We start from the raw sequence: 24,744 nt of genomic DNA on the forward strand, positions 1-24,744 counted from the left end.
AAGGGGAGCTGTTGCTTCACTGTCCACTAGTGGCTGTACTTCCTCATTCCATTCCTCGTGTTTTGCTGGCAGTTTTATGGTGTTGTAAATTAGTTAAATTAGCCTCCCTGCGTAAAGCGTACCTAAATTTCCCTAATTGACAGATGCAACTGTCTTTCGGGGCTGCATAGGTCAACAGCAAGCTGGGCTATTTAATCGTCGGGGGCTTAACCCGACCCGGGCTTCGAACTCATGACCTCTCAGTCAGTAGTGATTTATTGCAGCTGGTTACTAGCCAGCTGCACCACAGCCCGGCCCTTTCCTTTGGTCTGAGCTATAAATAAGGATTTCTGCTTTCCAAGTTCGAAGCATCTAAACCAGTAGTTCTCAACCTGTGGGCTCCCAGATGTTTTGGTCTTCAGAAATCATAACAGCTGTTAAACTAGTAAATTGGCAGGGATTTCTGGAAGTTGTAGGCCAAAGCACCTGGGGACCCACAGGTTGAGAACCACTGATCTAAACATGTTAGGGTAATCCTACTGGGGATTATCTGCTTATCTGCAAACCATTCACTTCCGGTCTGTGGGCAATTCCTAGACAATGATGCAAATACACTAGTCATAATGTAGCCCAGGCATGGGCAAACTTTGGCCCTCCAGGTGTTTTGGACTTCAACTCCCACTGACTGTTAGGAATTGTGGGAGTTGAAGTCCAAAACACCAGGAGGGCCTAAGTTTGCCCATGCCTGGGCTAGACCTAACAGAAGCCATCTCATAAGTGTATTTTGGCTTACCTGGGAACAGGGGAAGGGATCTCGCACTTGCTCGGCCTGAAGGTGACTGTTGTTGTGACTCAGCAGCAGTGCCAGAGTGAAGATGAGGAAGGGGATTTTGGGTTACAGATGCAGGAGGTAGATGGGGCCGGGCTGTGGCGCAGCTGGCTAGTAACCAGCTGCTATAAATCACTACTGACCGAGAGGTCATGAGTTCGAAGCCCAGGTCGGGTTAAGCCTCCGACCATTAATAGCCCCGGCTTGCTGTTGACCTATGCAGCCCCGAAAGACAGTTGCACCTGTCAAGTAGGGAAATTTAGGGACGCTTTCTGCGGGGAGGCTAATTTACAACACCATAAAACTGCCAGCAAAACACAAGGAAAGGAATGAGGAAGTACAGCCACTACTGGACGGTGAAGCAACAGCCCCCCCTGTGGCCGGAATCATGAAGCTGGAAAAATGTTAAAAATGCCTCTGTGTCTGTTTATACTGTATGTTGTTTGTCTATTGGCATTGAATGTTTGCCATATATGTGTTCATTGTAATCTGCCCTGAGTCCTCTTCGGGGTGAGAAAGAAGGGCGGAATATAAATACTGTAAAATGATGAGATGCAAGATGAATTCCAGGATGATGTCATGGGGATGGGGAATCATGGAGTTACACAGGCTGGTTCAGAAGTGCAAGAAGCGCAGCCTGTGGATGAACTCCTGAACCAGCCTCTCACAGATGAAAACCAGGGAGACATTCCCATGGGAAATAATGAGCTTGATTTGTCTCAGGCTCCTGTTCAGGTGCAAGATAATGAACTATTTGGCCTTGACAGTCAATAAGCTCCATTGCTATCTCGGGCAGATAGTTTGCAATGGAAAGGAATGCCTCGGCATAGCCTGAGATTAGCTGGAAAACGGGAGGCCTCTGAAGGGAAGAGAAATGCATTTTTGGGTTGCTTTTAAAACTGTGTGTTGGGAGACAAATCTCTGTCAAAGCAAATTCTCGCTTCATCAGAGTGGATGCTCTATGTCTTCATGCTTTGGAAATTCTCCTGCTTGTGAATCCTTGTAACCTGGGGACTATTGTATGTTTGGGTACAGACTTTTGCTTTTTGTCTATGTATCATTGGATTTATTTATTTATTTATGAATTATTTTATTTACAGTATTTATATTCCGCCCTTCTCACCCCGAAGGGGACTCAGGGCGGATTACAATGAACACATATATGGCAAACATTCAATGCCAACAGATAAACAACATACAGTATAGACAGACACAGAGGCATTTAACATTTTTCCAGCTTCTCAATTCCGGCCACAGGGGGAGCTGTTGCTTCACCATCCACTAGGGCTGTACTTCCTCATTCCTTTCCTCGTGTTTTGCTGGCAGTTTTATGATGTTGTAAATTAGTTAAATTAGCCTCCCGCATAAAGCGTACCTAAATTTCCCTAATTGACAGATGCAACTGTCTTTCGAGGCTGAATAGGTCAACAGCAAGCCGGTCTATTTAATGGTCGGGGGCTTAACCCGACCCAGGCTTCGAACTCATGACCTCTCGGTCAGTAGTGATTTATTGCAGCTGATTACTAGCCAGCTGCGCCACAGCCCGGCCCATAAATATTGACTCTATTTTACAATTACTTTGGGAACTATATTTTGCCTGCTTTGATATTCTATATATAAAGCTTTTGCTCAATAAAACTACAAAAGACTATCTCCTGTGTGTGGCTTGGTGTCAATAGCAAGGTGAACTATTCTGAGGTGTGACAGCTGTGACCCCTCATGTCCCCTCTGTGCAGGGCAGTTGAAAAGGACGAAGTGCGCTGAGATCGACGTGGAGACCCCGGACTCCATCCTGGTGAACACCAACCTGCGGGCCCTGATCAACAAGCACACCTTCTCCCTCCTGCCGGCCGACTGCCAACAACGGCTCCTGCTGCTACTCCCGGAGGTGGACAGGCAGGTGGGTCTCACGGAGGCAGCAAAGGGGGCTGGATGGAGGCATCGACTTCCCAGCCGCCCCAACACTCCCACCCCTGGGTTTGGATGAGTGGGACTGGTGTGGTCTGTGCAACAGGACAGCCAGAGGGTCCATTTGGGGTGCTTCCTCAACCTCACTAGGTTGGTCTGCTCTGCATTTCAGAAACCCACCTTCTTGCAGAAAAAGGGAACCAAAGGTTCAGATCGGGGTGGGTCACTGCGTGGGGACCAATCCCGCCTAGACTCCTTCTGCACCCCCTCCCAACAGGCAACACCCCCATCTCAGCAAGCCCACGTACCTGCATTTTCCTCTGCAGTCCTGGAGATGATATAGCCCTTTTGAAAGGAAGTGCAAAAGAAAAGATGTATCTGGGTATGGCATAGGTTACTGGGCGAAGTGCGGCTATTTTGGCATTTGAGGGGCCACCTGTGTGTTTTATGGAGAAAATAAGTGCCTGAAAATTTCACCATTGGAAAAAAAATGGAGGTTGAGATTAGGGGCGGCACAAAAGTGGGGTGTGAAAGTGACATGCTCCACACAGGCCACATTATGCCCACCCCTAGTTTTGCCACTGCACGGTAGCCGCTGAAGCCGGCTTGGCACTCGGCTCTCACACAGATGCCTTGGAGGGGGGCACAAAAGTGGGGTGTGAAAGTGACATGCTCCACACAGGCCACACTATACCCACCCCTAGTTTTGCCACTGCACGGTAGCTGCTGAAGCCGGCTTGGGACTCAGCTCTCCCATAGACGCCTGCGGAAAGCCTTGCTCCTTTTGAGACTTTGGAAAGCTGAAGGGCACAGACCCACAAGTGCTTGTGGAGAGCAGCTGAAAAACAGTTGTTGTCGGTCTCAGTTGTTCCCCGCATGCATTTGTGGGTCTGTGCCCTTCAGCTTTCCAAAGGCACAGGCACGTAAGGGGGAGGTCAAGGGCAGCATTGGGAAGAAACCCGCTTGAGGGACCCTGTGCTCTCCCCTTATCCTTGGGCCCATGCCTTTCTCCATGTTGGCTGACAAGCCCAAGGATGTGCTACACCTTCTCCCACCCTCTGCCTCCTGGATCCTTGCATCTCACTCCGCTCTTCTTCTTCTTCTTCTTCCTTTATGTCACTTTCCTCCTCTCAGGTGGGGATGGACGGCTTGACGAAGCTCAGCAGCTCTGCCCTGAACAATGAATTCTTCACCTCTGCGGCCCAAAGCTGGAAGGAGCGGCTCTCGGAAGGTGAGGCCGGCCTGGGAATAGTGTTGGGGCTCCGGGATTTGGGAGTCAAAAGCCCTGGCAGGAGCAGCCCACCTGCAGACCACTACCATTAGGAGAAGCCAAAGAGCTTCATTGTCCCGGGAAGCAAAAGGCACCCAGTGCACGGAGGGAGATGCCCTTCTTTTACCTCGAGGGGCTTCAAACATAACACATCTGTGGTGTAACAGAAAGGCCCTGGTCTCCTCTGCTTAACTCTTTCTTCCTTTCCACTGTTGTGTGTGTGTGTGAGTGTGAATGCCTCTCTCACATGCATTATTTCCAAGTAAGGACAGCTATAATTTCTTCCATCTTTGTAGGTCCTGTTTAATTACTAGCCAATTTTTATTGTAGTTATTCTGGAATAAAAATTATTTTTTATCTGAAACTGTAATACTCAGATAATTTACTTTCTTCTCTATTGTAAACCCTGCTATTTGTGCCCATTTTACTTTTTCCTCTTTTGTCGCGATTTAATTTTTTTGTTTGTTTATTTTGAATACTGCCACTTCTCCATAGTCTTGTAGTGTTTTCAGTAACGGTTCCATACTGTTTCAGGGGTCTTCCAAGACTGTCATCACATCGTCTGCACATGCCTTTGTATTATAACTTTTGCTTCATCTTCTACGGTCTTCTGTTTTTGCATAACAGAATTTCTGTTATGAGGATAAAGAATAGCAGGGAAAGTGGGCAGCTTTGTCTCGTTCCCTTCTGGAATTTGCACAAATGTGGGTCCCTCTCTCTCTTTTTCTGTCTCTTGCAGGGGAGTTCACGCCGGAGATGCAGCTGAGGCTCCGGCAGGAACTGGAGAAGGAGAAGAAAGTGGAGCTGTGGAAGGAGCACTTCTTTGAGCGCTACTATGGCCAGAGGTGAGCAGGCCTTTAGATCCCATTTCCCTGAATGCGTCTTGCCTCTCCCATCTCCCTTACCAGCTCTGAGTCTCAGATGTTGGGGAGTCACAACACAGCAGGCATGGGCAACTTTGGCCCTCCTTCCAGGTGTTTTGGACTGCAACTCCCACCATTCTTAACAGCCTCAGGCCCCTTTCTTTTCCCCCTCAGCTGCTTAAGCTGTTAGGAATGGTGGGAGTTGCAGTCCAAAACACCTGGAGGGAGAGCCGAAGTTTGCCCATGCCTGTTCTAGCCCAAGCCAATTAGGTTTAATCATACATATTTAGTTTGAGCCACAATCTGCTCCTGGTCTTCTTTTGGCAGAGATCGTGGAAATTTTCCATCTTCTGCTTCTGTTATCTATCTGATTCCTACATTACCCATCAAGTGATGTCCACATATACAGTCACTTAAGCAGCTGAGGGGGTAAAGGAAGGGGCCTGAGGCTGTTAGGAATGGTGGGAGTTGAAGTCAAAACACCTGCAGGGCCCAAGTTTGCCCATGCCTGACTTAGAATCATGTTCCCTCATAGAATCCTAGAGCTGGAAGAGACCCCAAGGGACATCCGGTCCAACCCCTGCCATGCAGGAAAAGCACAATCAAAGCCCCTCCTTCAAGTTCTTTGCTCCTCTGAGTTTCTTTTGCTCTGTGCTAAAGCCACAGTGAAACTACAGAGGCAGAAGGCGAAATAGAGAAGGCATCTCTGTTGCGCTTAAAGCAGAATTCAGCCTAGTCCAGCAAAGACACAATAACTTTGCACAGATGCAAAAGGAAAAGAAAATAAACTTTACAGCAGAGTCCAAACATAAACTTGCAGTGTTGCATCAAAACATAAATCTCATAGTATAACAAACTTACATAGTCCTTGTAAGATGCAAGAAGCATTGCAAAATACAAAGAGCATGGTGTTGTCAAAGGCTTTTATGGCCGGGATCACAGGATTGTTGTATGTTTTCCGGGCTGTATGGCCATGTTCTAGAAGTAGTCTCTCCTGACGTTTCGCCCACATCTATGGCAGGCATCTTCTCAGCCTCAGGCCCCTTCCTTTTCCCCCTCAGCCGCTTAAGCGGAAAGGAAAGGGCCTGAGGCTGAGAAGATGCCTGCCATAGATGTGGGCAAAATATCAGGAGAGAATACTTCTAGAACATGGCCATACAGCCCGTAAAACATACAACCCAAAGAGCATGGTTTCTCCAGACTCTTCTTCCAAGAGAGAGTCCCAAAAGGCAAAAACGAAACCAAAAGCAGGAGCAGAAGCTAATACACACACATAGTCACACCTCACTGGGTATGGTCCAAACTTAATTGCTTAACTGCTGACCTAGATTAGCGCCTGCATGTTATGATCAGCAGTGTAGCTTTTTCTTTAACACATACAGAGCTTCATTATACCCTGTCCTGACTGGTACATCTCTCTCCCTGTTTTTCCTTCCAGCTCTGGGATGAGCCCCGAAGAGTCCCAGCGACTGACTTCCTCCCCTCCTGCGGTGCAAAGCCCAGCGGCTCAGCTGCAGAAATGCCCCCCGGCAGTGGCTGTGGATGTCAAGGAAGAGCATGCCCCGCGGCCTCCGTCCCTCTTGGCCCCTCCACCGTCACCTCCAGCCGCAGCCAGCCAAGATACCAAGGAGGAGGAGGAGAAGCCAGAGCAGCGCCCAGCTTCGCCTGGAGCACCAGCAGGGCCTATCGAGAGCAGTGTCCAAGCCCCCCGCAGGCTGTCCAGGGGGGCCGAGGAGCCTGCTGCGGGGGAGAAGCAGGAGGAGAAGCCACAGGATGCAAGCAAGCCAAAGAACCTCTCCCCTGCTGCTGCCACTGCCGCTGTTGCTGCGGCTCCCACCACGGTGGCTCACCCTGCTCCTCAGCCCAGTCCCAGAGAGGAGGTCCAGACGGCGCCTGCCGCAGAGACCCCCACCACCAGCACGGAGCAAATGGACACCAGCACCCGTCCCTTGAAGAGGAAGCCGGAGGGGCCCGAGGAGGCCTCGCTGGCCCCCGAGAAGCGTCCCCACGTGTCAGAGAAAGAGGCCCCCACCCGCCCGCCTTCTCAGGCCCCCCCGCAGCACTTTCCCACCGCGCCGGTGCCAAAGGTCCCTCCGCTCAGGGTAAGCCAGCCTACGTCTCCCCTGGGCCCCTTGCCGGCCCTGGTCCCAGGATGAGTCTGCCTTGCTTCCCCTCTACCTGCTGAGAGAATATTTTATTTATTTATTTATTTATTTATTTATTTACAGTATTTCTATTCCGCCCTTCTTTCTCACCCCGAAGGGGACTCCGGGCGGATCACATTATACACACATAGGGCAAACATTCAATGCCCATAAACACATAGAACCGAGACAGAGACAGACAGACGCAGAGGCAATTTAACCTTCTCCTGAGGGGATGTTCAATTCTGGCCACAGGGGGGAGCAGCTGCTTCATCATCCACTGTGACGGCACTTCCTCATTCCAATGTCGTAAATTAGTTAAACTTGCCTCCCCACTTTTATAAGTGGTACCTTATTTCCTACTTGATAGATGCAACTATCTTTCATGTTGCTAGGTCAGCAACGAGCAGGGGCTATTTTTTATTTTTAATTGACGGGTGCTCACCCCGCCACGGGCTGGCCTTGAACTTATGACCTAATGGTCAAAGTGATTTATTGCAGCAGGCTGCTCACCAGCCTGTGCCACAGCCTGGCCCCTATACCCCTCTCCGAAGCTCAAGGGCTGGCTGGGTCTGGCAGGGAGCCTAGAGGTGGGATGTGCAGTGTGGGTACACTCTGATCTCCAGATTTTCCTGGATTTATTTGCCTGGGATTTCCCCCCGTATTTCAGCTGAAGAAAGGAGTTCCGCTGGGGAAAAGCTGAAGCTATTAGCTGTCCCCAGCAGCTCCACCCTCTAATGGGCTTCACAAAGGGGAGCCCATAGCATCCCAGTCCCTCCTACAAAGACACAGAATCTTTTTCCGAATGTCATTAAGCATATATTTAGTTCAATGCATCAATATGAATATAAAAACAAATAATAATAATAATAATAATAATAATAATAATAATAATAATAATAATAAAAACTTTATTTATATCCCGCCACCATCTCCCCGTGGGGACTCGGGGCGGCTCACAATGTTACAAAAGTAACAGCACAAATACATAAACAATACACACAGTTTAAAACACAAGAAGATGATAAAACAGAAGTTAAAACAAAGGTTTATACAACAGTAACAATATCAATAGTAATAATATCAAACAACCACCAATGCAATTCAGTCAACTTCAAAGGTGGGGGGGACGGACTGTAAAGCCATTGCTTTACAGTTAAACATAAGACTGTTACATTCACAGTAAAAGGAATATTTTTCTCTTGAAAGATGAATCGACTCCTGTTCTCATGCACAATTATCTATGTTGTTTTTCTGATATTATGGATCCTATAGGGAACATAAGGTAAAGGTTTCCCCTGACGTTAAGTCCAGTCGTGACCGACTCTGGGGGTTGGTGCTCATCTCCATTTCTAAGCTGAAGAGCCGGCGTTGTCCATAGACACCTCCAAGGTCATGTGGCCACTGGCATGACTGCATGGAGTGCCGTTACCTTCCCGCCGGAGCAGTACCTATTGATCTACTCACATTGGCATGCTTTCAAACTGCTAGGTTGGCAGGAGCTGGGGCTAACAGCGGGTGCTCATTCCGCTCCCGGGATTTGAACCTGGAACCTTTGGCAGCAGTTCAGCAGCTCAGCACTTTAACACACTGTGCCACCAGAGGCCCCATAGGGAACATACATAGTGGCATTATTCAACTTCATACTCACATTGGAATCAAACTGTTAGCAGAATATGAATGTTAAGAAATAGAACTTTCTGTATGATTTTGACATCTTTGTTTTGTATATTGTATTTCCCATGTACTTTAGCCACTATATATGTTGCCTATAGGATCCATACTATCAGAAAAAGAAAATCCACATAGATAATAGACTACATTCCACCTGATAAAGACGCTCTTGAGCTGAAACCGGCTCTGAATTTGGAGTCTACTATTTCTTAGTAAAGAAATAAGAACAGTTATTGTGTATGAGAAGTGATTCATCTTTCAAGAGAAAAATATTCCTTTTACCGTGAATGTTACAGTCTTATGTTTTACTGTATAGCAATGGCTTTATTTGTTTCTGATGTATTGAACTAAATATATGTTTAATGACATTCAGAAAAATGTCTGTATTACTGTAACAGTGGATACATGTCTTTGTAGTTCCGGGGAACCCATTTTCCTTTGTTGTATTCCAGTCCCTCTTCCCAGGACTGCCAGAGCCCATGCTTCAGAAGGAAGCTGGCAATTGTGCTCCTTCTTGGGAAGAGAGCTTCCACCATCATCACCCATTTGGCTTCTTCTGCTCCCAGTAGATGATTCCTCTCCTCCGAGGGCAGAGCGGTGGCTTCAAGAGGGATGGGGAGGCTTCTGCTTCTCTGCTCTTTTGGTTGACATGTTTCCCTCTTTCTTTCTTTCTTTCTTTCTTTCTTTCTTTCTTTCTTTCTTTCTTTCAGATCCCCGTCTCCAGGCTCCAGGGTGTCTCCGTGCCCTTGCCCTCCGGCCAGGGCCGCCCTCCCCAGCCCAGCTTCCCCATCACCATCCCCCGCAGGACGGGGGCCCGGACACTGGCCGACATCAAGGCCCGGGCCCAGATGGCCAGGGCTCAGCGGGCAGCTGCCGTCGCTGCCCAGGCCGCCGCCGCCGCCAGTGCTGGTACTGCTGCGTCCGTCGCAGGGGTCATCCCAGGCCCGGGGCCCGGCGGGGGGAGAGCAGAGGGGCACAGTGGCCCGGGGCCAGGGGGGCCTTGTGGAGCTGCATTGGACCTGGCTGGCCCCACAGGAAGCGGGCCGGGCCAGCGAAGGCCCTTGCCAACCAGCACCGGTCCCTGGCCCACAAAACCAGCAGCGACGGCGGCCCCGGAATCGACGTCCCTCGGGAGTGCTGCTGGAGCACAACTACAGCAAAGGGCCCCAGGCCAGACCAGACCGGCCAGCGCAGAGGCCCCGCCCACCACCCGGCCAGCAGAAGGGAGCGCCAGCCACACCGGCCCCAGACCTGTGATGGTCACCACCGCCCAAAGCGCCCAGGGTCCCCCTGCCCCAAACATTGCTCTCTCTCAACAAACAGAAGGCCCCGGGAGAACCTTGCCCCCTTCTCTGGGCCCAGCCCTGACCCACAGGACAGAAGGCACAGGGGCCACCTGTGGGAGCAGAGCCCCCTCTGGGCCCCCCTTGTCTCAGGCGGCAACTGATGCACCCTTCAAGGCACCCCCTCGCCCTCCACTTTCTCAGGCGACGCCCGTGACACCCCCTCCCTCCCGGAGCCTCAGTGTCCACCCAGGAGCCTTGGGCGGCAGCCCTCCTTCCCTGCGGTCAAGCTCCAGCATTCCTGCCAACAACCCACTGGTCACTCAGCTGCTGCAAGGCAAAGAGGTCTCCATGGAGCAGATCCTCCCCAAGACCCACCTCAGAGCAGAGATGAGGACGGTGCCGGTGCCCACGAGAGAAGGCCAGGCCCCCGCGACCGCTCCCCCCAGGACCCTGCCGCCAAGGGAAGTCAATGCAGGACAATCTCTCCCCCCGGCCTTCAGCCAGGCAGGCAGGCCGCCCCATGGACCGACCCCCGCTTCCTCCTTCCCAGGGCAAGACGTCTGGGGCACTCGCGCCAACCCTTGCGCCGGTCAGGATGCCACTGTGCAGGGGATGCGGGAAGAGGTCCTCCCGGCCCTTCTGCACTTGGCCCCTCTTGCGCCCGGCCTGGCCTCTCTCTCCTCCCGCCTCCCACTTCTCCCCCCAGACTTCCCGCCCGAGAGCGTCTCCACCACCAACCATTGTTCAATGCCGGGGTTCATCAGAAGGCGGGTGTCGAAACCCGCCATGTCCGGCCATTACCTCCTGAACGTCTCCACCTACGGACGCTGCTCTGAAAACCTCAGGAGGCGTCTTGCCATCCCCCCGGAAGGCCTTTTCTGCCAGGATAGGAAGCCTGACGTGGAGCAGGAGGAGGACGACGACTGGGAGGCTGGAGGCAGCGGCAGTAGCAGCAGTGGGGAAGACGGAAACGAGGCCGAAAGCAACGAGGGGAGCTTTGCGAAAGGGGAGCCGAAGGCAGGAGGAGTTTCGGCGCGCCTCCGAATCGGACCCGTGAAAGCAGAGCACGGGGTGGTAGGTCGCAAGGAGGGAGCCCTCCCCCCCTTCCCGTCCCCCCAGGATTACTCTGCTGCAAGGGAGCTGATTCGCGAACACGGGGCCCAGGCGGGAAGGGGGGAAGCAAAGCGCCACGCCAGTGTCCCAGCAGACTCCACGCCTCTCAGGCCACCGCTGCTGCTCTCCCCCTCCCATCCGGCATCCCGGCTTTTCGGGAGTCCCGGGGCGACCGCCCAGCTGGTCGGGGCAGGTTACAGCGGCACCATCAACGTCTCCGCTTCGCCAGACCTGCCGCAGGAGGCGCTGCTGACGGGCCTCTCGGACCCCGGACGCATGGGGGAGGTGGTCTCCTTCTCTGTGACCGTGACCACCATCCCAGCCGGCCAGGCAGTGAGCAGCCCGTCCAGCCCCGGGCGGCAGGCCTCCCTCCGCGGCCAGGTCTTCCCAGACGAGGGGGTCCTGGAGGAGCTGCCCTCCAAGTGCTACTGCCGCCTGAAAGCCATGATCGTGTGCCAGGGCTGCGGGGCCTTCTGCCACGACGACTGCATCGGACCCTCCCGGCTCTGCGTCTCCTGCCTGGTGGTGCGGTAGTGGGCACAAAAGCGCCGGGGGGGGGGGGGGAGAAAGGGGTCTTAGGGGTCCCTTCCTCCCCTCCTACCTTGGGAGCGATGGAAGCACCTTGGACGGACGGGATGAGCGTTTGCACTTAAGGAATCATGTAAATAGGTGGCGTTGTTTTGTCTTAAAGAAATTTGTACGTCCCTCTGCCCCACTTCTCAAGATCGGCTGCTTGATGGAAGCTTCACAGTCAATGAGAGGAGGCTGGTCCAGCCAGGCAGCCGGACTGTCCTTTTCAGGGAGCTTTGTGTGTTGCTAGAATGCTCAGTCCTGGTTCCCGTGGGTCCTTCCTTCTGCCACATTATATATATCCCTGAATGATGCAGCGTCAGGTGTGGGCACCTTCTTACGTAGCTGCCAGGCTCTTTCTCCACTGTGTCCGCTCTTACCTGATGTTTGGTCCTTTTGCGCCAGAAGCTTTTAATGCTTCTGCTGCCCTGCAAGGGCCTTTTGTTTGTTGGCCCCGAATGGCTTGGTGGATGCGGTGGTGCTTCTTCCTTGCCCCTGTTGTGCCTTAGGGAGTCGCATAGCCAAAGGCAGAGAGATCACTGCTTGCAAGGAGCACACAAACCCATGACAATGAGGGGGGAAATCAGACCAGGAAGGAAAGGGAAGGAAACAGGGAATGGGCTGATCTCTCTGCATGGAGCTTTTCTACTGTTGGGGATGAAGATTTCCCAGGTGTGTGTGTGTGTAAAACTCAGGACGGCACTTTAGAAATGAAAACATGTAGCTCTACCAGCTTTCTTCACATCCATCACCATCACTTTGGGCCCTCTCTTAGTTTTTCTTCCTACGCAGAACATCCCCAAGCATTCCTGACCTTTCCGGGTCGGAAGCATCCTCTGTCTGTTTGGAGATCCTTGCTGTGTATTGTCCTCATCTTTTCTATATTTCCTTGTTTGGATGATGCAACCAGAATCACGAACCGTGGTCAGCATGAGGCCACGCCATAGGTTTGCACAAAGGCCTTAGGATCCAGCCAGCCATTTTCTGTCCCCTTCCTTGCATGGAATTTGCCTTCTCCGCAGCGTTTCATGTAGTTCTTGGAGGTGAAGATCTCTTTCCAAGTTCGTCTCTCAGTTGGGATCCTTTCAGTGGAACTGGGATTTTCCTGCTGCAGCTTTAGAGATGTTTCCCCTCTTTCGCCTGGTCTTTCTTTTCATTACTCTGGATTTTTTAAAAATCGTGTCAGAAACGACTTGAGAACATACTGCAAGTTGCTTCTGGTGTGAGAGAATAGGCCGTCTACAGAGATGTTGCCCAGGGGATGCCCAGATGTGTTACCATCCTGCTGGGAGGCTTCTCTCATGTCCTATTACTCTGGATATTTGTCATCTCCATTCTCAGGTCTGACTCAAACATAGCTGGGAAATGACTTTGGTTCACTGATGAACTGGTTTACAAAGTGATATTGGGGAGACGAATCCCCGGCCACTGGCTCCTGCTCGTGGTCTTTTCTTCTGTTTACTGGTTCTTTTGTCATGAGAAAGCAGAGCTTGGTGGCCCTCTGGATCTTCCTACCCACCTGATTCCATCATCTACATTTTCCTTATCAAAGACCCCAGAAAGTCTGGCTGGGAAGCCATGTTGATTCTTCCTCGGCAAAGCTCACTGCTAGTCCAGAAAACACATTTGGCTGACCAAGCCATATCTTCTGCCCTAAGATGGGCCTCCACATCTTCCATGCATTGTCACCAAAGGTTTAACATTTTGCAGCCGTGATTGGAGGGGCAATGTCATGTCCCCTTGGGCCTGTGGCACATAAACGCACACTTGCAGAACTTGCACAGTCACTTGCACCTAGTGCCAATGTACTTTTTTTTCCTTCAAAGAGTCTTCTTGGAGACTGTTCGGGATGCAAGAACCCATTAGAACCGCCCTGAGTTTCTTTGGGAGATAGGGCGGTCTACAAATGCAGTTTTATTATTTATTATTATTATTAGGATGCAGCAAATGGCCAAAGCCCCCAAACCCTCCATCTATTCTTCTACTAAGAGTTTCTAAACAGGTCTTGTGGGCCGAGTCTCTTTCCCACCTTCAAAAAACTATTGATCAAGAGGAGAGGGTTGTGTGGTTACTGGTCCGCACTGTTTTTGTGGGATGCAGCCAAGAACATCTCAGGGCATGGGCCTTGCCAATCCCAGAACCGCAGGAATCCCGGTGGACCCATTGCTCTGTGTGTGTTCCACTTTCCCCATCTTGCCCCTTCTAAAATGGGTGGGAGCCCTCTTGGGAAGAGCAAAGCTGCAAGGCCGGGATGGGTCTGTGTGGGTTGTGAGGTCCAGCATCCTTCTGTGGGTCAGATAGAGCCCTTCAACCCACCCATCTGCTGTGCTTTACCTGCTGAAGCCCACCAGCATTTCTAGTCTGTCTGGGTGAAGAAGGCGAGGTGAAAGCTTCTTGCTTCCTGCAATTAGCCCTTCACATCTGCTGCGGTTAAGGACATGGGACCTCCCAAAAGTGGGAGAAAAAACTCAAAATACCTGCTATTTTTTTAACCTGAGGTAATAGCTCTTGCACTCTCCGGTTACTCCATCCTGACTGCAGTCTACTTCCATTGCAAGGTAGCCATAGAATCTCACTGGAGGAGCCAGAGTTCACCAGACAGGTGTTTTCTTGATGACTCTGTAGGTCCCTCAAAGTGATTCCAGGGTGGTAGTCCACTATAGAGTTGTGCTGAAAGACCTAGAGATTTCTAGAGGAAACATTTTAAATCAAACCTGCTAGTCCTAGATCTGGACGGTTGCTGTTCTCTTGTTGAAAAAAGTCAGTGAAGTGGATAGGCCTCCTCCATGTGAGACACCGAGGCTGGGCTTTTGCACTTCCCCAAAGGAGTCCTCTGCTTGGCTGGAGCTATTTCAGTCCAGGAGGGATCTGTAAGCAAGGCTTGGAAGCCAAAGGGACTGAACAGGGATGTGCATTTGTGGCATTTGTGGGTGCGGTCTTGAGCCTGGCCACTCGGCTGGTCATCATGGTGTCCTGAGCCATCCCGCCTGGTTCTCTTTTGCCACAAAACAGGACAAAAAGGTCATTTCTATCAAGCAGCCACATCTGTCAGTGGCAACTTCTGAGCAAATATTAAGCCTACCGCTCTTTGGAAGAGAAGGAAGGAAGGAAAGAAGCTGTGCTATGCATTTGGGGGAAGGAGAACAAGGGGAGGAAGAGTGGGGCTGGGGGCTGTAGTGGCGGAAGGATGGAGACTCAGTCAAATATATTATAGGGTTGATGTATGTATTCCGGTCTGTATGGCCATATTCTAGAAGTATTCTCTCCTGATGTTTCGCCACGTTTCATCAGGAGAGAATACGTCTAGAACATGGCCATACAGCCCGGAATACATACAACAACCCTGTGATCCTGGCCATGAAAGCCTTCGACAACAAATATATTTTAAGTACTATATAGGGAGGGGGGGGGGCTTCTCAAGGGATGGGTGGTTCAATGCGGCACCACTTTTCTTACCCGAACATAGGCTGCAAGAGTTCTCAGGAAAAGGCAGCATCACTTGCACGGATGAAGGTAGCCATTGCTCTCTGCGCTGGGATTGGCTTCAAATAAAACCTGGGGCACCTCAGTCAGGGCAGCACCTCTCTGCAGGTACCGTGGGATATGCACCGTCCAGTTCCCTTTGTAGATGTTTACCTTTTTTTAAAAAAAAAAAGTCTTATTTATTAATAGAAAAGTTTATATCCATCCCTCTCTGCTGCTCCCGTGTGCCACTTTGGGGGGGGTGGGGGGGGGGCAAAAGGCGGTTAAAGCCAGTCATAAATCAGCATGAAATTCCAAAGCATCTGGAGGAAAATGAAGCCAGGCCAAGGGGAGTTCTATAGCGCCTTAGCAATGCAGGGAGGGTCCCTTTGCCGGAAAAGAGCTCCCTTCCCAAATGTGTCTTGTGTTTCTGTGTTTCGTCACTCCGTTCTCGTAGCCTTGGTCGTGGAACCCTCTGGTTTCATGCTTATAGAAGCCATGAGGGGTGCCAGGTTGGGGGGGGGGGGGTGTTGCCTTTTGGCTGCAAAACCGGTGGGCTCCTCTGCAGCCCCTGGGTTACCTCTTCCCAGCACAGCCCCTGATGGCTTGGCCCATTTCTGTCCCAAATTGCTGCTCTCTGGTTTCATTGCTTTGGTTGCAATTATCTTCACTGTGGTGAACCTCAGAGTTCCTCCCCGAAAATCAAACGAGGGGGAAATGCCCAGCCTGTCCGTTGCTCCTCTGCCCCTTGGGTCGGCTGACATTGGAGCCACTCCTTTCCTGCCTCCGACTGTCCTGCCTAGGATTGCACCTTTCGTTGGGGCCGAACTCAAAGCCATTTAGGAAAACCAGGAGAAGAGGGTGGGGTTAGGGTTGGGGTTGGTGGTCTTTTTCCCCCTTCCCTTTTCCTGCCCATGCAATAGAGTTGATGTGAAAAATCAACGTATGCGTTTATAAATAATATATTTTAAGTAATATATATTTTAGTACCTCTGTATTACAGGAAAAAAAAGAATGACTAGAGAAGACTTGTGAGCCCGATGCAGGAGGGTCTGCGTGCGTGAGAGTGAATATGTGCTTGTGCGTGAGTGTGTTTGCATGTGTGCAGTTGTGAACCTTTCTTTCCCCCCCGTTGGGGGCACCGAAGGCACCCAGTATTGCAATAAAGATGATGGTTTGAAGGAGAAAATGACAGGATAAACTGGTATGGCTCGCCAGGCGCTCTTTCCTTTTTCTCATCGGCCAAGCAGCATGTCAGGGCACTTTAGGGAGCGCCGAACTTTCATCTGTCGTTGTTGCCTTTTTAAAAAAAGAGAGAGAGACTTAAAATCCAAATTGAGAAGATGTATAGAAAAAGTCAGGTTGACACCATTTAAAGTCATATTTTTTCACAAAGTAATATAGAAAAAAAATATTTTACTTAAGAGTTTTAAGTATTTGAAATAAATATAGGTATGTAAATATACTGTACGTACTTCATATATTCTTTTATTTTACATTTTATTGTAAACAAATGGATATTAAAATTCTTTGAACTGGTCCGGCTGCAGAGTCCGACTTGTGTAAGGTTCCTAGTGTTTCCATCTGTTTTCTGACATTATAACAATGGGCAGGAGTTCAGAGGTTGCGCCTGTCAGTCCTTGTGTTTCTTTTGAGTGCATTGTTAAACAGTGGGATTCAGTGCCACCACTTACTTACATGATCCCTCATTGTCCTGAGTATGATGGCCTTCCAAGTGAAGTGTCTTGACGGTGGATACATAGGTGACTGTGGAGTCCTATTCTTGACCCACAAGTTCTTCCACAGTGTTGACATGGGTTTCCAGTTGGAAGGCGGTTGCGGTCAGGGTTGGCTTGATGGGCCTTCCTCCTGGCATGTTTCTCCCTTTCGCCTTCCATTCGTGCCTCTTCAAATTCCACAGCACTGCTGATCACAGCTGACCTCCAGTTAGAGCGTTCAAGGGCCAGGACTTCTCAGTTCACGGTGTCTATGCCACAGTTTTTAAGGTTAGCTTTAAGCCCATCTTTACATCTCTTTTCCTGCCCACCAACATTCCGTTTTCCATTCTTGAGTTCGGAGTAGAGTAACTGCTTTGGGAGATGGACATCAGGCATTCAGACAACATGGCCTTCAGTCCAGCAGAGTTGATGGTGTGGGAGCATCGCTTCAATGTTGGTAGTCTTTGCGTCTTCTTCCAGATGCTGACATTTGTCCTCCTGTCTTCTTCCCAAGAGATCTGCAGGATTTTTCGGAGGCAACGCCGGTGGAATCTTTCCAGGAGTTGAGTGTGACGTCTGTAGACAGTCCACATCTTGCAGGCGTATAACAGAGTTGGGAGGACAACAGCTTTATAAACAAGCACCTTGGTTTCCCTATGGATGCCCTGATCCTCAAACACTCTGCTTCATTTGGAAGAGTGCTGCACTCGCAGAGCTCAGGCTGTATTGAATTTCAGTGTCAATGTTGAATTTTGAAGAGAGGTGGCTGCCAAGGAAGTGAAAATGGTCAACATTTTCTAAGCCTCTGAGGATGCCTGCCATAGATGTGGGCGAAACGTCAGGAGATAATACTTCTGGAACATGGCCACACAGCCCGAAAGACATACAACAACCCTATTTTCTAAGCCATGATGCTGTCCTACCCAGATTCTAGGTACTTATTAATTAAAATATTTATTGCCTGTCATTGCACTTGAGCTTTTACGGCACATTTAGGTAAAAACATTATTAAAAAACATAAAGCAAAATAGTGTTAAAAACAAACACCATTGAAATAGTCCAAAAAGTTGACCTTAGGTTCCGGAGCCAAAGGCCATACTCAGTGGTTGGCATTATGAATGGCTTTAACAGGCAGAGATATACACTCCCAGTGAATCACAGTATTTTGGCAAATATTTTATTGAATTTTTACTAGGAGAGTGGGAGGCAGGGGGAAAAGGTACGGAGAAAAAAAAAGATTTTAAAAATGGGAATATTTATTTATTTATTTATTTACAGTATTTATATTCCGCCCTTTTTTCTCACCCCGAAGGGGACCCAGGGAGGATTACAATGAACACATATATGGCAAACATTCAGTGCCAACAGACAAACAACATATATAGACAGACACAGAGGCATTTAACTTCTTTTTTTTCTAGCTTCACGATTCCGGCCACAGGGGGAGCTATTGCTTCACTGTCCACTAGTGGCTGGACTTCCTCATTCCTTTCTTTGTGTTTTGCTGGCAGTTTTTATGATGTTGTAAATTAGTTAAATTAGCCTCCCGCATAAAGCGTATCTAAATTTCCCTACTTGACAGATGCAACTGGCTTTCGGGGCTGCATAGGTCAACAGCAAGCCGGGCTATTTAATGGTCGGGGGCTTAACTCGACCCGGGCTTCGAACTCATGACCTCTCGGTCAGTAGTGATTTATTGCAGCTGGTTACTAGCCAGCTGCGCCACAGCCCGGCCCCTTAGCAGTACAGTGTTCCCTCACTACTTCGCGGTTCACTTTTCGCGGATTCACTGTTTTGTGGTTTTTCAATAAGCTCTAACAGACTATTATAAATCATAAAAATTTACAATTTACAGCCTAAGGAAAGGAGGAAATAGAAGCTGAAGGGAGAGAAAAGGTCCAAGCGGCAACGGTAGGAGAAGGAGGTGATTTATCAACACACAATTGAACTACTTTTTTGTCAGATTTGTTGTATAATTTATTATTTCTTTATTTACAGCATTTATATTCCGCCCTTCTCACCCCGAAGGGGACTCAGGGCGGATCACATTACACATATAGGCAAACATTCGATGCCTTTTAACATAGAACAAAGACAAACAAACATAGGCTCCGAGCAGGCCTCGAACTCATGACCTCCTGGTCAGAGTGATTCATTGCAGTTAATTGCAGCTGGCTTGCCCTCCCGCCTGCGCCACAGCCCGGACATGATGTTTTGGTGCTTAATTTGTAAAATCATACCCTAATTTGATGTTTAATCGGCTTTTCCTTACTGCTTCCTTATTATCCAACATATTCGCTTATCCAACGTTCTGCTGGCCTGTTTATATTGGATACTTGAGACTCTACTGTACTAGATAAATTATTAAATTTGACTGCATGAATGAGCTCTTATACTTACTTCCAGACAGGAAGATACAACCAAAGCTCTCCTGAGAGATGGCCATCCATCCAGAGGAGGAGACTCCACCAGACTCTTTGTCAGGAGGTTCTTCCTAACGTTTAGGTGGAATCTCTTTTCCTGCTATTTGGATCCACGGCTCTATTGTGTCCTCGTCTATAATCCAGCATAGCACCTCCTTGCCCATCGCTCCTTTCAAATATTTAAACATGGCTCTCATGTCCCGACTCAGCCTTCAACAACAACATCATCAACATTTTTATTTATACCCCGCCCCCCCCTCCCCGAAGGGTTTTGGGGCGGCTTACAACAAGCAACAGATACAGGAAGTAATATAAGCAATAAACAATAAACAATTATGACTGCATACAATTAAAATAACACAATAGTATAAACATTAATAACAATTTAAAAACTATTTACCCCCTAAAAACAATATAAATATAACACCATTTAAACCAGTCAGTTGCTATTATCAAGATATCCAGCATTATGATTAACGTTTCTAAATATATTTTGGTTCTAAAATATAAATGAAGATTTCAACATAAATAAATGAAAGTACAGTAGAGTCTCACTTATCCAACATAAACGGGCTGGCAGAACGTTGGATAAGCAAATATGTTGGATAATGAGAGATTAGGAAAATGCCTATTAAACATCAAAATAGATTATGATTTTACAAATTAAGCACCAAAACATCATGTTATACAACAAATTTAACAGAAAAAGTAGTTCATTACACATTAATATTATGTAGTAATTACTGTATTTACGAATTTAGCACCAAAATATCACAATGCATTGAAAACATTGACTACAAAAATGCGTTGGATAATCCAGAACGTTGGATAAGTGAGACTCTACTGTATCTGCTAATTTTATTATGCTCTTAACATATGTGATGAACTTTATCTTTGAAAAATTCTCAGCTCAGCTGAACCACAGGTTTTCTCTTAATTCTAGATGCCTGTTTAAAACCTGTCAGACAAATAGCAAGTAAAACATTATCTTCCATTTATATCTTTTAGTGTAGAACAGTAAGAGATTTAATTATTAAAGTCATTTGTATGGCATGTCATCTTTGGTCTAACAGAGGACTGGAAAAAAAAATTATTTTTTTTTTATTAATGCTTTTAACAAATAAAATCACACCAATGTAAGATAAGGTGGGGAGAGGATCCGAAAAAGAAAGAGAAAGTAAAGAAAGAATATATATATATATATATACATACACATACACACACATACACAAATCTATTTGAATATATATACCAGTGGTGCAAACAAACCTAATCAATCGAAAAGATATAAAGAGAGTGCGAAAGAAAAAAAAAGAAAAGAAAAGAAAAGAAAAAACATCGATCCAAAAACAAATAAAAATATACAAAGACAAATATGCAGACTTTAGCTTAAAATTGACTTCCATCTTTGCACAGTGTCCTATACAACAATAAATCACAGAATTTTGTTCCTTCAACCATTTCCATCTAGTGTCCTTATTTTGTATGTTTCCATTTATATACATGTTCTATTCTTTTATGAGGCTTTCCCCCCCCCCCTTTTTTTTTTCCTTTCCCTTTAGACTTTTATTCCCTTCTAGATAATTACTAGGCTTGATCGATCCACGAAAAATTTGATTCTAAACTCGTTTCAAAACTAGAGGGGGACAGCGTTTCGTTTCTGAAGGTATTTCCGAATTTTGCCCCCCAAAAAAATTCGAAATTAACGAAAATTCGTTATTTTCAAAATTAATTCGTTAATGGCGGACGCGCATGCGCAATTCCCAAAAACAGCACAGAGGGAGAGGACTTTACAGGACTCTCCCACCCTCATTTTTTGAGTGATCTTCTTCAAACTTGGTACAGTGGTAGAACACATTTAACACTGATAGCTCACCAAAATTTGGAACGTTTCCCTTATCCTCTGATTTTTGGAGAATTTTCATAGCTTTTATAATAAACCATTTTTTAATAATTGCAGAAATCTGTTCCTGGTTTGAAAGTCTTATTTCCTGTTAAATTGGGTTGTCTTTACTGTGAAAGTCATTGTTCTACTTCAGAAACTTTGTTTTTGTGGCTGAAACTTTGTTAAGTTGGTGTGTGTGTGATATATACTGTGTATATATATATAGTCCCTGCTTGTGTGTGTGTGTGTGTGTGTGTGTATAGGTAAAGGTAAAGGTATCCCTTGACGTTAAGTTCAGTCATGTCTGACTCTGGGGGTTGGTGCTCATCTCCATTTCTAAGCCCAAGAGCCAGTGTTGTCCATAGACACCTCCAAGGTCATGTGGCCGGCATGACTACATGGAGTGCCATTACCTTCCCAGAAACACCCAGAAAATGGGAATTCCAGACAGGAAACAATCAGGGCCAGCTAATACCTCCCAACAAAGGATTCCCCCAGGTAGGAAGCAGCCAGGCTTTGAAGCTGCAAGGCTATTCAATGCTAATCAAGGTGACCAATTGCAACATTCACACTTGCCTTCCACAGACAAGAGTTCTTTCTCCCACCCTGGACCTTCCACAGATATATAAACCCCACTTGCCTAGCTTCGCACAGACGTCAAAACCTCTATGTCTGCCACAGATGTGGGTGAAACGTCAGGAGAGAATGCTTCTGGCACATGGCCATAGAGCCCGGAATACATACCACAACAGTGTGATCCCGGCCATGAAAGCTTTCGACAACACAACCACAGTATCCATTCAAGTTCATGTAGCGTGGTATGGAGACCTGTATTGGGGGGAGGGAGGGTGCGAATCTGGGCCCCTGGGAGTCGTCCTCCCTCCCTCCCTCCCCGGGAGCAGCCGAGGACGGGCCTGGCCCACACCCCCTCGCATCCCGGGCCTCTTCCTCCTCACCGCCGGGCCCCTCTCTGTCTCTCTCGGTCTCTCCAGGCCTGAGCTGAGGCGAGGCAGCGGCGGCGGCCATTTCCCCCCTCCGTCTTCCTCCTCCTCCTCGGCCTCCTTCCCCCTCGCCCCCTCCCATTGGCTGAGCCTCCCATTGGCTGAGGGGCAAAAGGAAAGGAGTTTGGGTGATTTGCAAAAGCTTTTTTTTCCTAACGAAAAAAACGAAGAAATAAGAAAAAACGGCCTCTCGCGATTCGAAACCGCGATATCCAGACGTGTGGACAATCAAGGTCGTATATTGCTTCAAAACAAACGAAAATAACGAATTAATAACGGGTAACGGGGAAATCGAATTATTTGAGCAAGCCTATTGAATATATATACCAGTGGTGCAAACAAACCTAATCAATCGAAAAGATATAAAGAGAGTGCGAAAGAAAAAGAAAAGAAAAAAAAGAAAAGAAAAAACATCGATCCAAAAACAAATAAAAATATACAAAGACAAATATGCAGACTTTAGCTTAAAATTGACTTCCATCTTTGCACAGTGTCCTATACAACAATAAATCACAGAATTTTGTTCCTTCAACCATTTCCATCTAGTGTCCTTATTTTGTATGTTTCCATTTACAGTAGAGTCTCACTTATCCAACACTCGCTTATCCAACGTTCTGGATTATCCAACACATTTTTGTAGTCAATGTTTTCAATATATCATGATATTTTGGTGCTAAATTCATAAATACAGTAATTACTACATAACATTACTGCGTATTGAACTACTTTTTCTGCCAAATTTGTTGTCTAACATGATGATTTGGTGCTTCATTTGTAAAATCATAACCGAATTTGATGTTTAATAGGCTTTTCCTTAATGCCTCCTTATTATCCAACATATTCGCTTATCCAACATTCTGCCGGCCCGTTTATGTTGGATAAGTGAGACTCTACTGTATATACATGTTCTATTCTTTTATGATGTCCCCCCCCTTTTTTTTCCTTTCCCTTTAGACTTTTATTCCCTTCTAGATAATTACCTTATTTTCTTTTTCTTTCAAATAGTTTATTACTGTAAAGATGTCATGATCATTGTGTTTTATTCATGATTGCTATGTTTAGGTTGACTGTTTAAGGTTATATATTTCAGCTATTCTTATACAGAAGCTGGGAGCCTCTAAGGCATGGCCAGGAAAAGGGGCGTGGCTTCACCTTGCTGGTGGAAGCCTTAGAATTCAAAATTTAGCAGTTGGAATTGGGCAGTTGGAGTTTGTCGGTTGAGCAGAGCAGTTGGTTCAGTTCAGTGAGAAAGGAGTGTGATAGAGAAAAAAGATTGTGGGAGGAAGTTGAGCAGCTAGAGAGTTTTAGCGGAGAAGGGCTAAAATTGAGGTTGCTGAGCCTTTAGTAGGAATAACTAAAGAGCTGAGGCTATATCCCTAAGTCAAGGAAGACTAGGGTTAACCAGTTAAACTCCCCAATCCAAGTTTGATCGGGTACAGATCAACTAAGTTCAAGAAGGACAGTATTCCTAACTGAAAGAAACAAGAAATATAAAGCTGATACCATACTAAGCTCAGTGAAACTATTGAGAAGTCTTGCAACACTTACTGTACAGAAGTAACATCGTTCACCTCAAGTTATAACATTCTTGCAACCATCAAGCTTTGTGCTATAAATAAACAAGTTACTGTTTCTTCAATTGTTGCTTATCATTTGAGCAAAGCATCTTTCAAAGGTGGTGGCAGCGACAACATTGAAAAGTGGGATACATAGAGGCAGAAGTTGAATCCTTCGCATTTTGGTGGCAGTGGTGGGATCCAAAAAGATTCCATCCCTGTCATCACATCACTTCTTCACAATTACCAATTCCCAGTTTGTCTGTTTTTTTGGTCTCCCTTGTTTGTTTTGTAGCAAATAAGTTAATTTATCCATATTCATCACATCCCAGATCTTTGTTAACCAACAACTTACATGGACTGGAAAATTCTAATCACCGGCCAGGTATTGAAGAATTAGCAGTTGTAGCAACTACGGGGAATGCCATAGGCGATATTACGTGTCCGAATCTGCCTTCCAAGTGTGGTGTCGTGGTAGTGGGTCCTCTTCGAATTCCACAGCACTGTCGATCACAGCCGACCTCTGAATGAGCACAGATTGCGTTATCATCGGCATATTGGAGTTCTATAACAGATGTTGTTATGTGGTCTAATACAGGCCTGGGCCAACTTAGGCCCTCCGCGTGTTTTGGACTGCAACTCCCACCATTCCTCACAGCCTCAGGCCCTTTCCTTTTCCCCCTCAGCCGCTTAAGCGGCTGAGGGGGAAAAGGAAAGGGCCTGAGGCTGTGAGGAATGGTGGGAGTTGCAGTCCAAAATACCCGGAGGGTGTTACGAATGGTGGGACTTGGAGTCCAAAACACCTGGAAGGCCTAAGTTGGCCCAGGCCCGCCCTTAGGTCAAGAAATCTACACAAGGAGGTCTCTGAACCTGCTAGGCCGCAAGCACTGCTTCCCGTCGCCACGGCAACCGACTACATGAAGTGCGCATGCGCCACAGGGAAGGCAAAAAACCCGCAGGAGCGCCAAGTGAGGAGAGGTTTGTTTGGCCGAACTGCGCATGCGCCCCCCGCTCGCCCTTGGGAGGTTGCGGCAGGAGGCACGCCCCCTTCGCTCCCCATTGG

The 24,744-nt window shown here is 47.7% G+C and overlaps 1 protein-coding gene and 1 long non-coding RNA gene across 4 annotated transcripts in view; one reads left to right on the top strand and one right to left on the bottom strand.

Annotated features, from left to right (window-relative positions):
- Window positions 1–15,276, top strand: part of asxl2 (ASXL transcriptional regulator 2) — a 93,125-nt gene extending 77,849 nt beyond the window's left edge. For all 3 annotated transcript variants that reach the window (XM_062968813.1, XM_062968816.1, XM_062968821.1), the window contains 5 exons: window positions 2,545–2,708; window positions 3,851–3,947; window positions 4,726–4,831; window positions 6,288–6,951; window positions 9,378–15,276. In XM_062968813.1, coding sequence (XP_062824883.1) covers window positions 2,545–2,708; window positions 3,851–3,947; window positions 4,726–4,831; window positions 6,288–6,951; window positions 9,378–11,600 — 3,254 coding nt within the window. In that variant the 3' untranslated portion in view covers window positions 11,601–15,276. The remainder of the gene's footprint in view (window positions 1–2,544; window positions 2,709–3,850; window positions 3,948–4,725; window positions 4,832–6,287; window positions 6,952–9,377) is intronic.
- LOC134295678 (uncharacterized) lies at window positions 1,869–24,693 on the bottom strand. The gene is made up of 4 exons (XR_010002297.1): window positions 24,552–24,693; window positions 24,037–24,204; window positions 15,093–16,397; window positions 1,869–4,766 (listed from the first exon to the last, which is right to left on the bottom strand). It is a non-coding gene; the product is annotated as an uncharacterized LOC134295678 (long non-coding RNA).
- Window positions 24,694–24,744: the final 51 nt, after the last annotated feature.

This window comes from Anolis carolinensis, chromosome 1, assembly GCF_035594765.1.
Source record: "Anolis carolinensis isolate JA03-04 chromosome 1, rAnoCar3.1.pri, whole genome shotgun sequence".
NCBI lineage: Eukaryota > Metazoa > Chordata > Lepidosauria > Squamata > Dactyloidae > Anolis > Anolis carolinensis.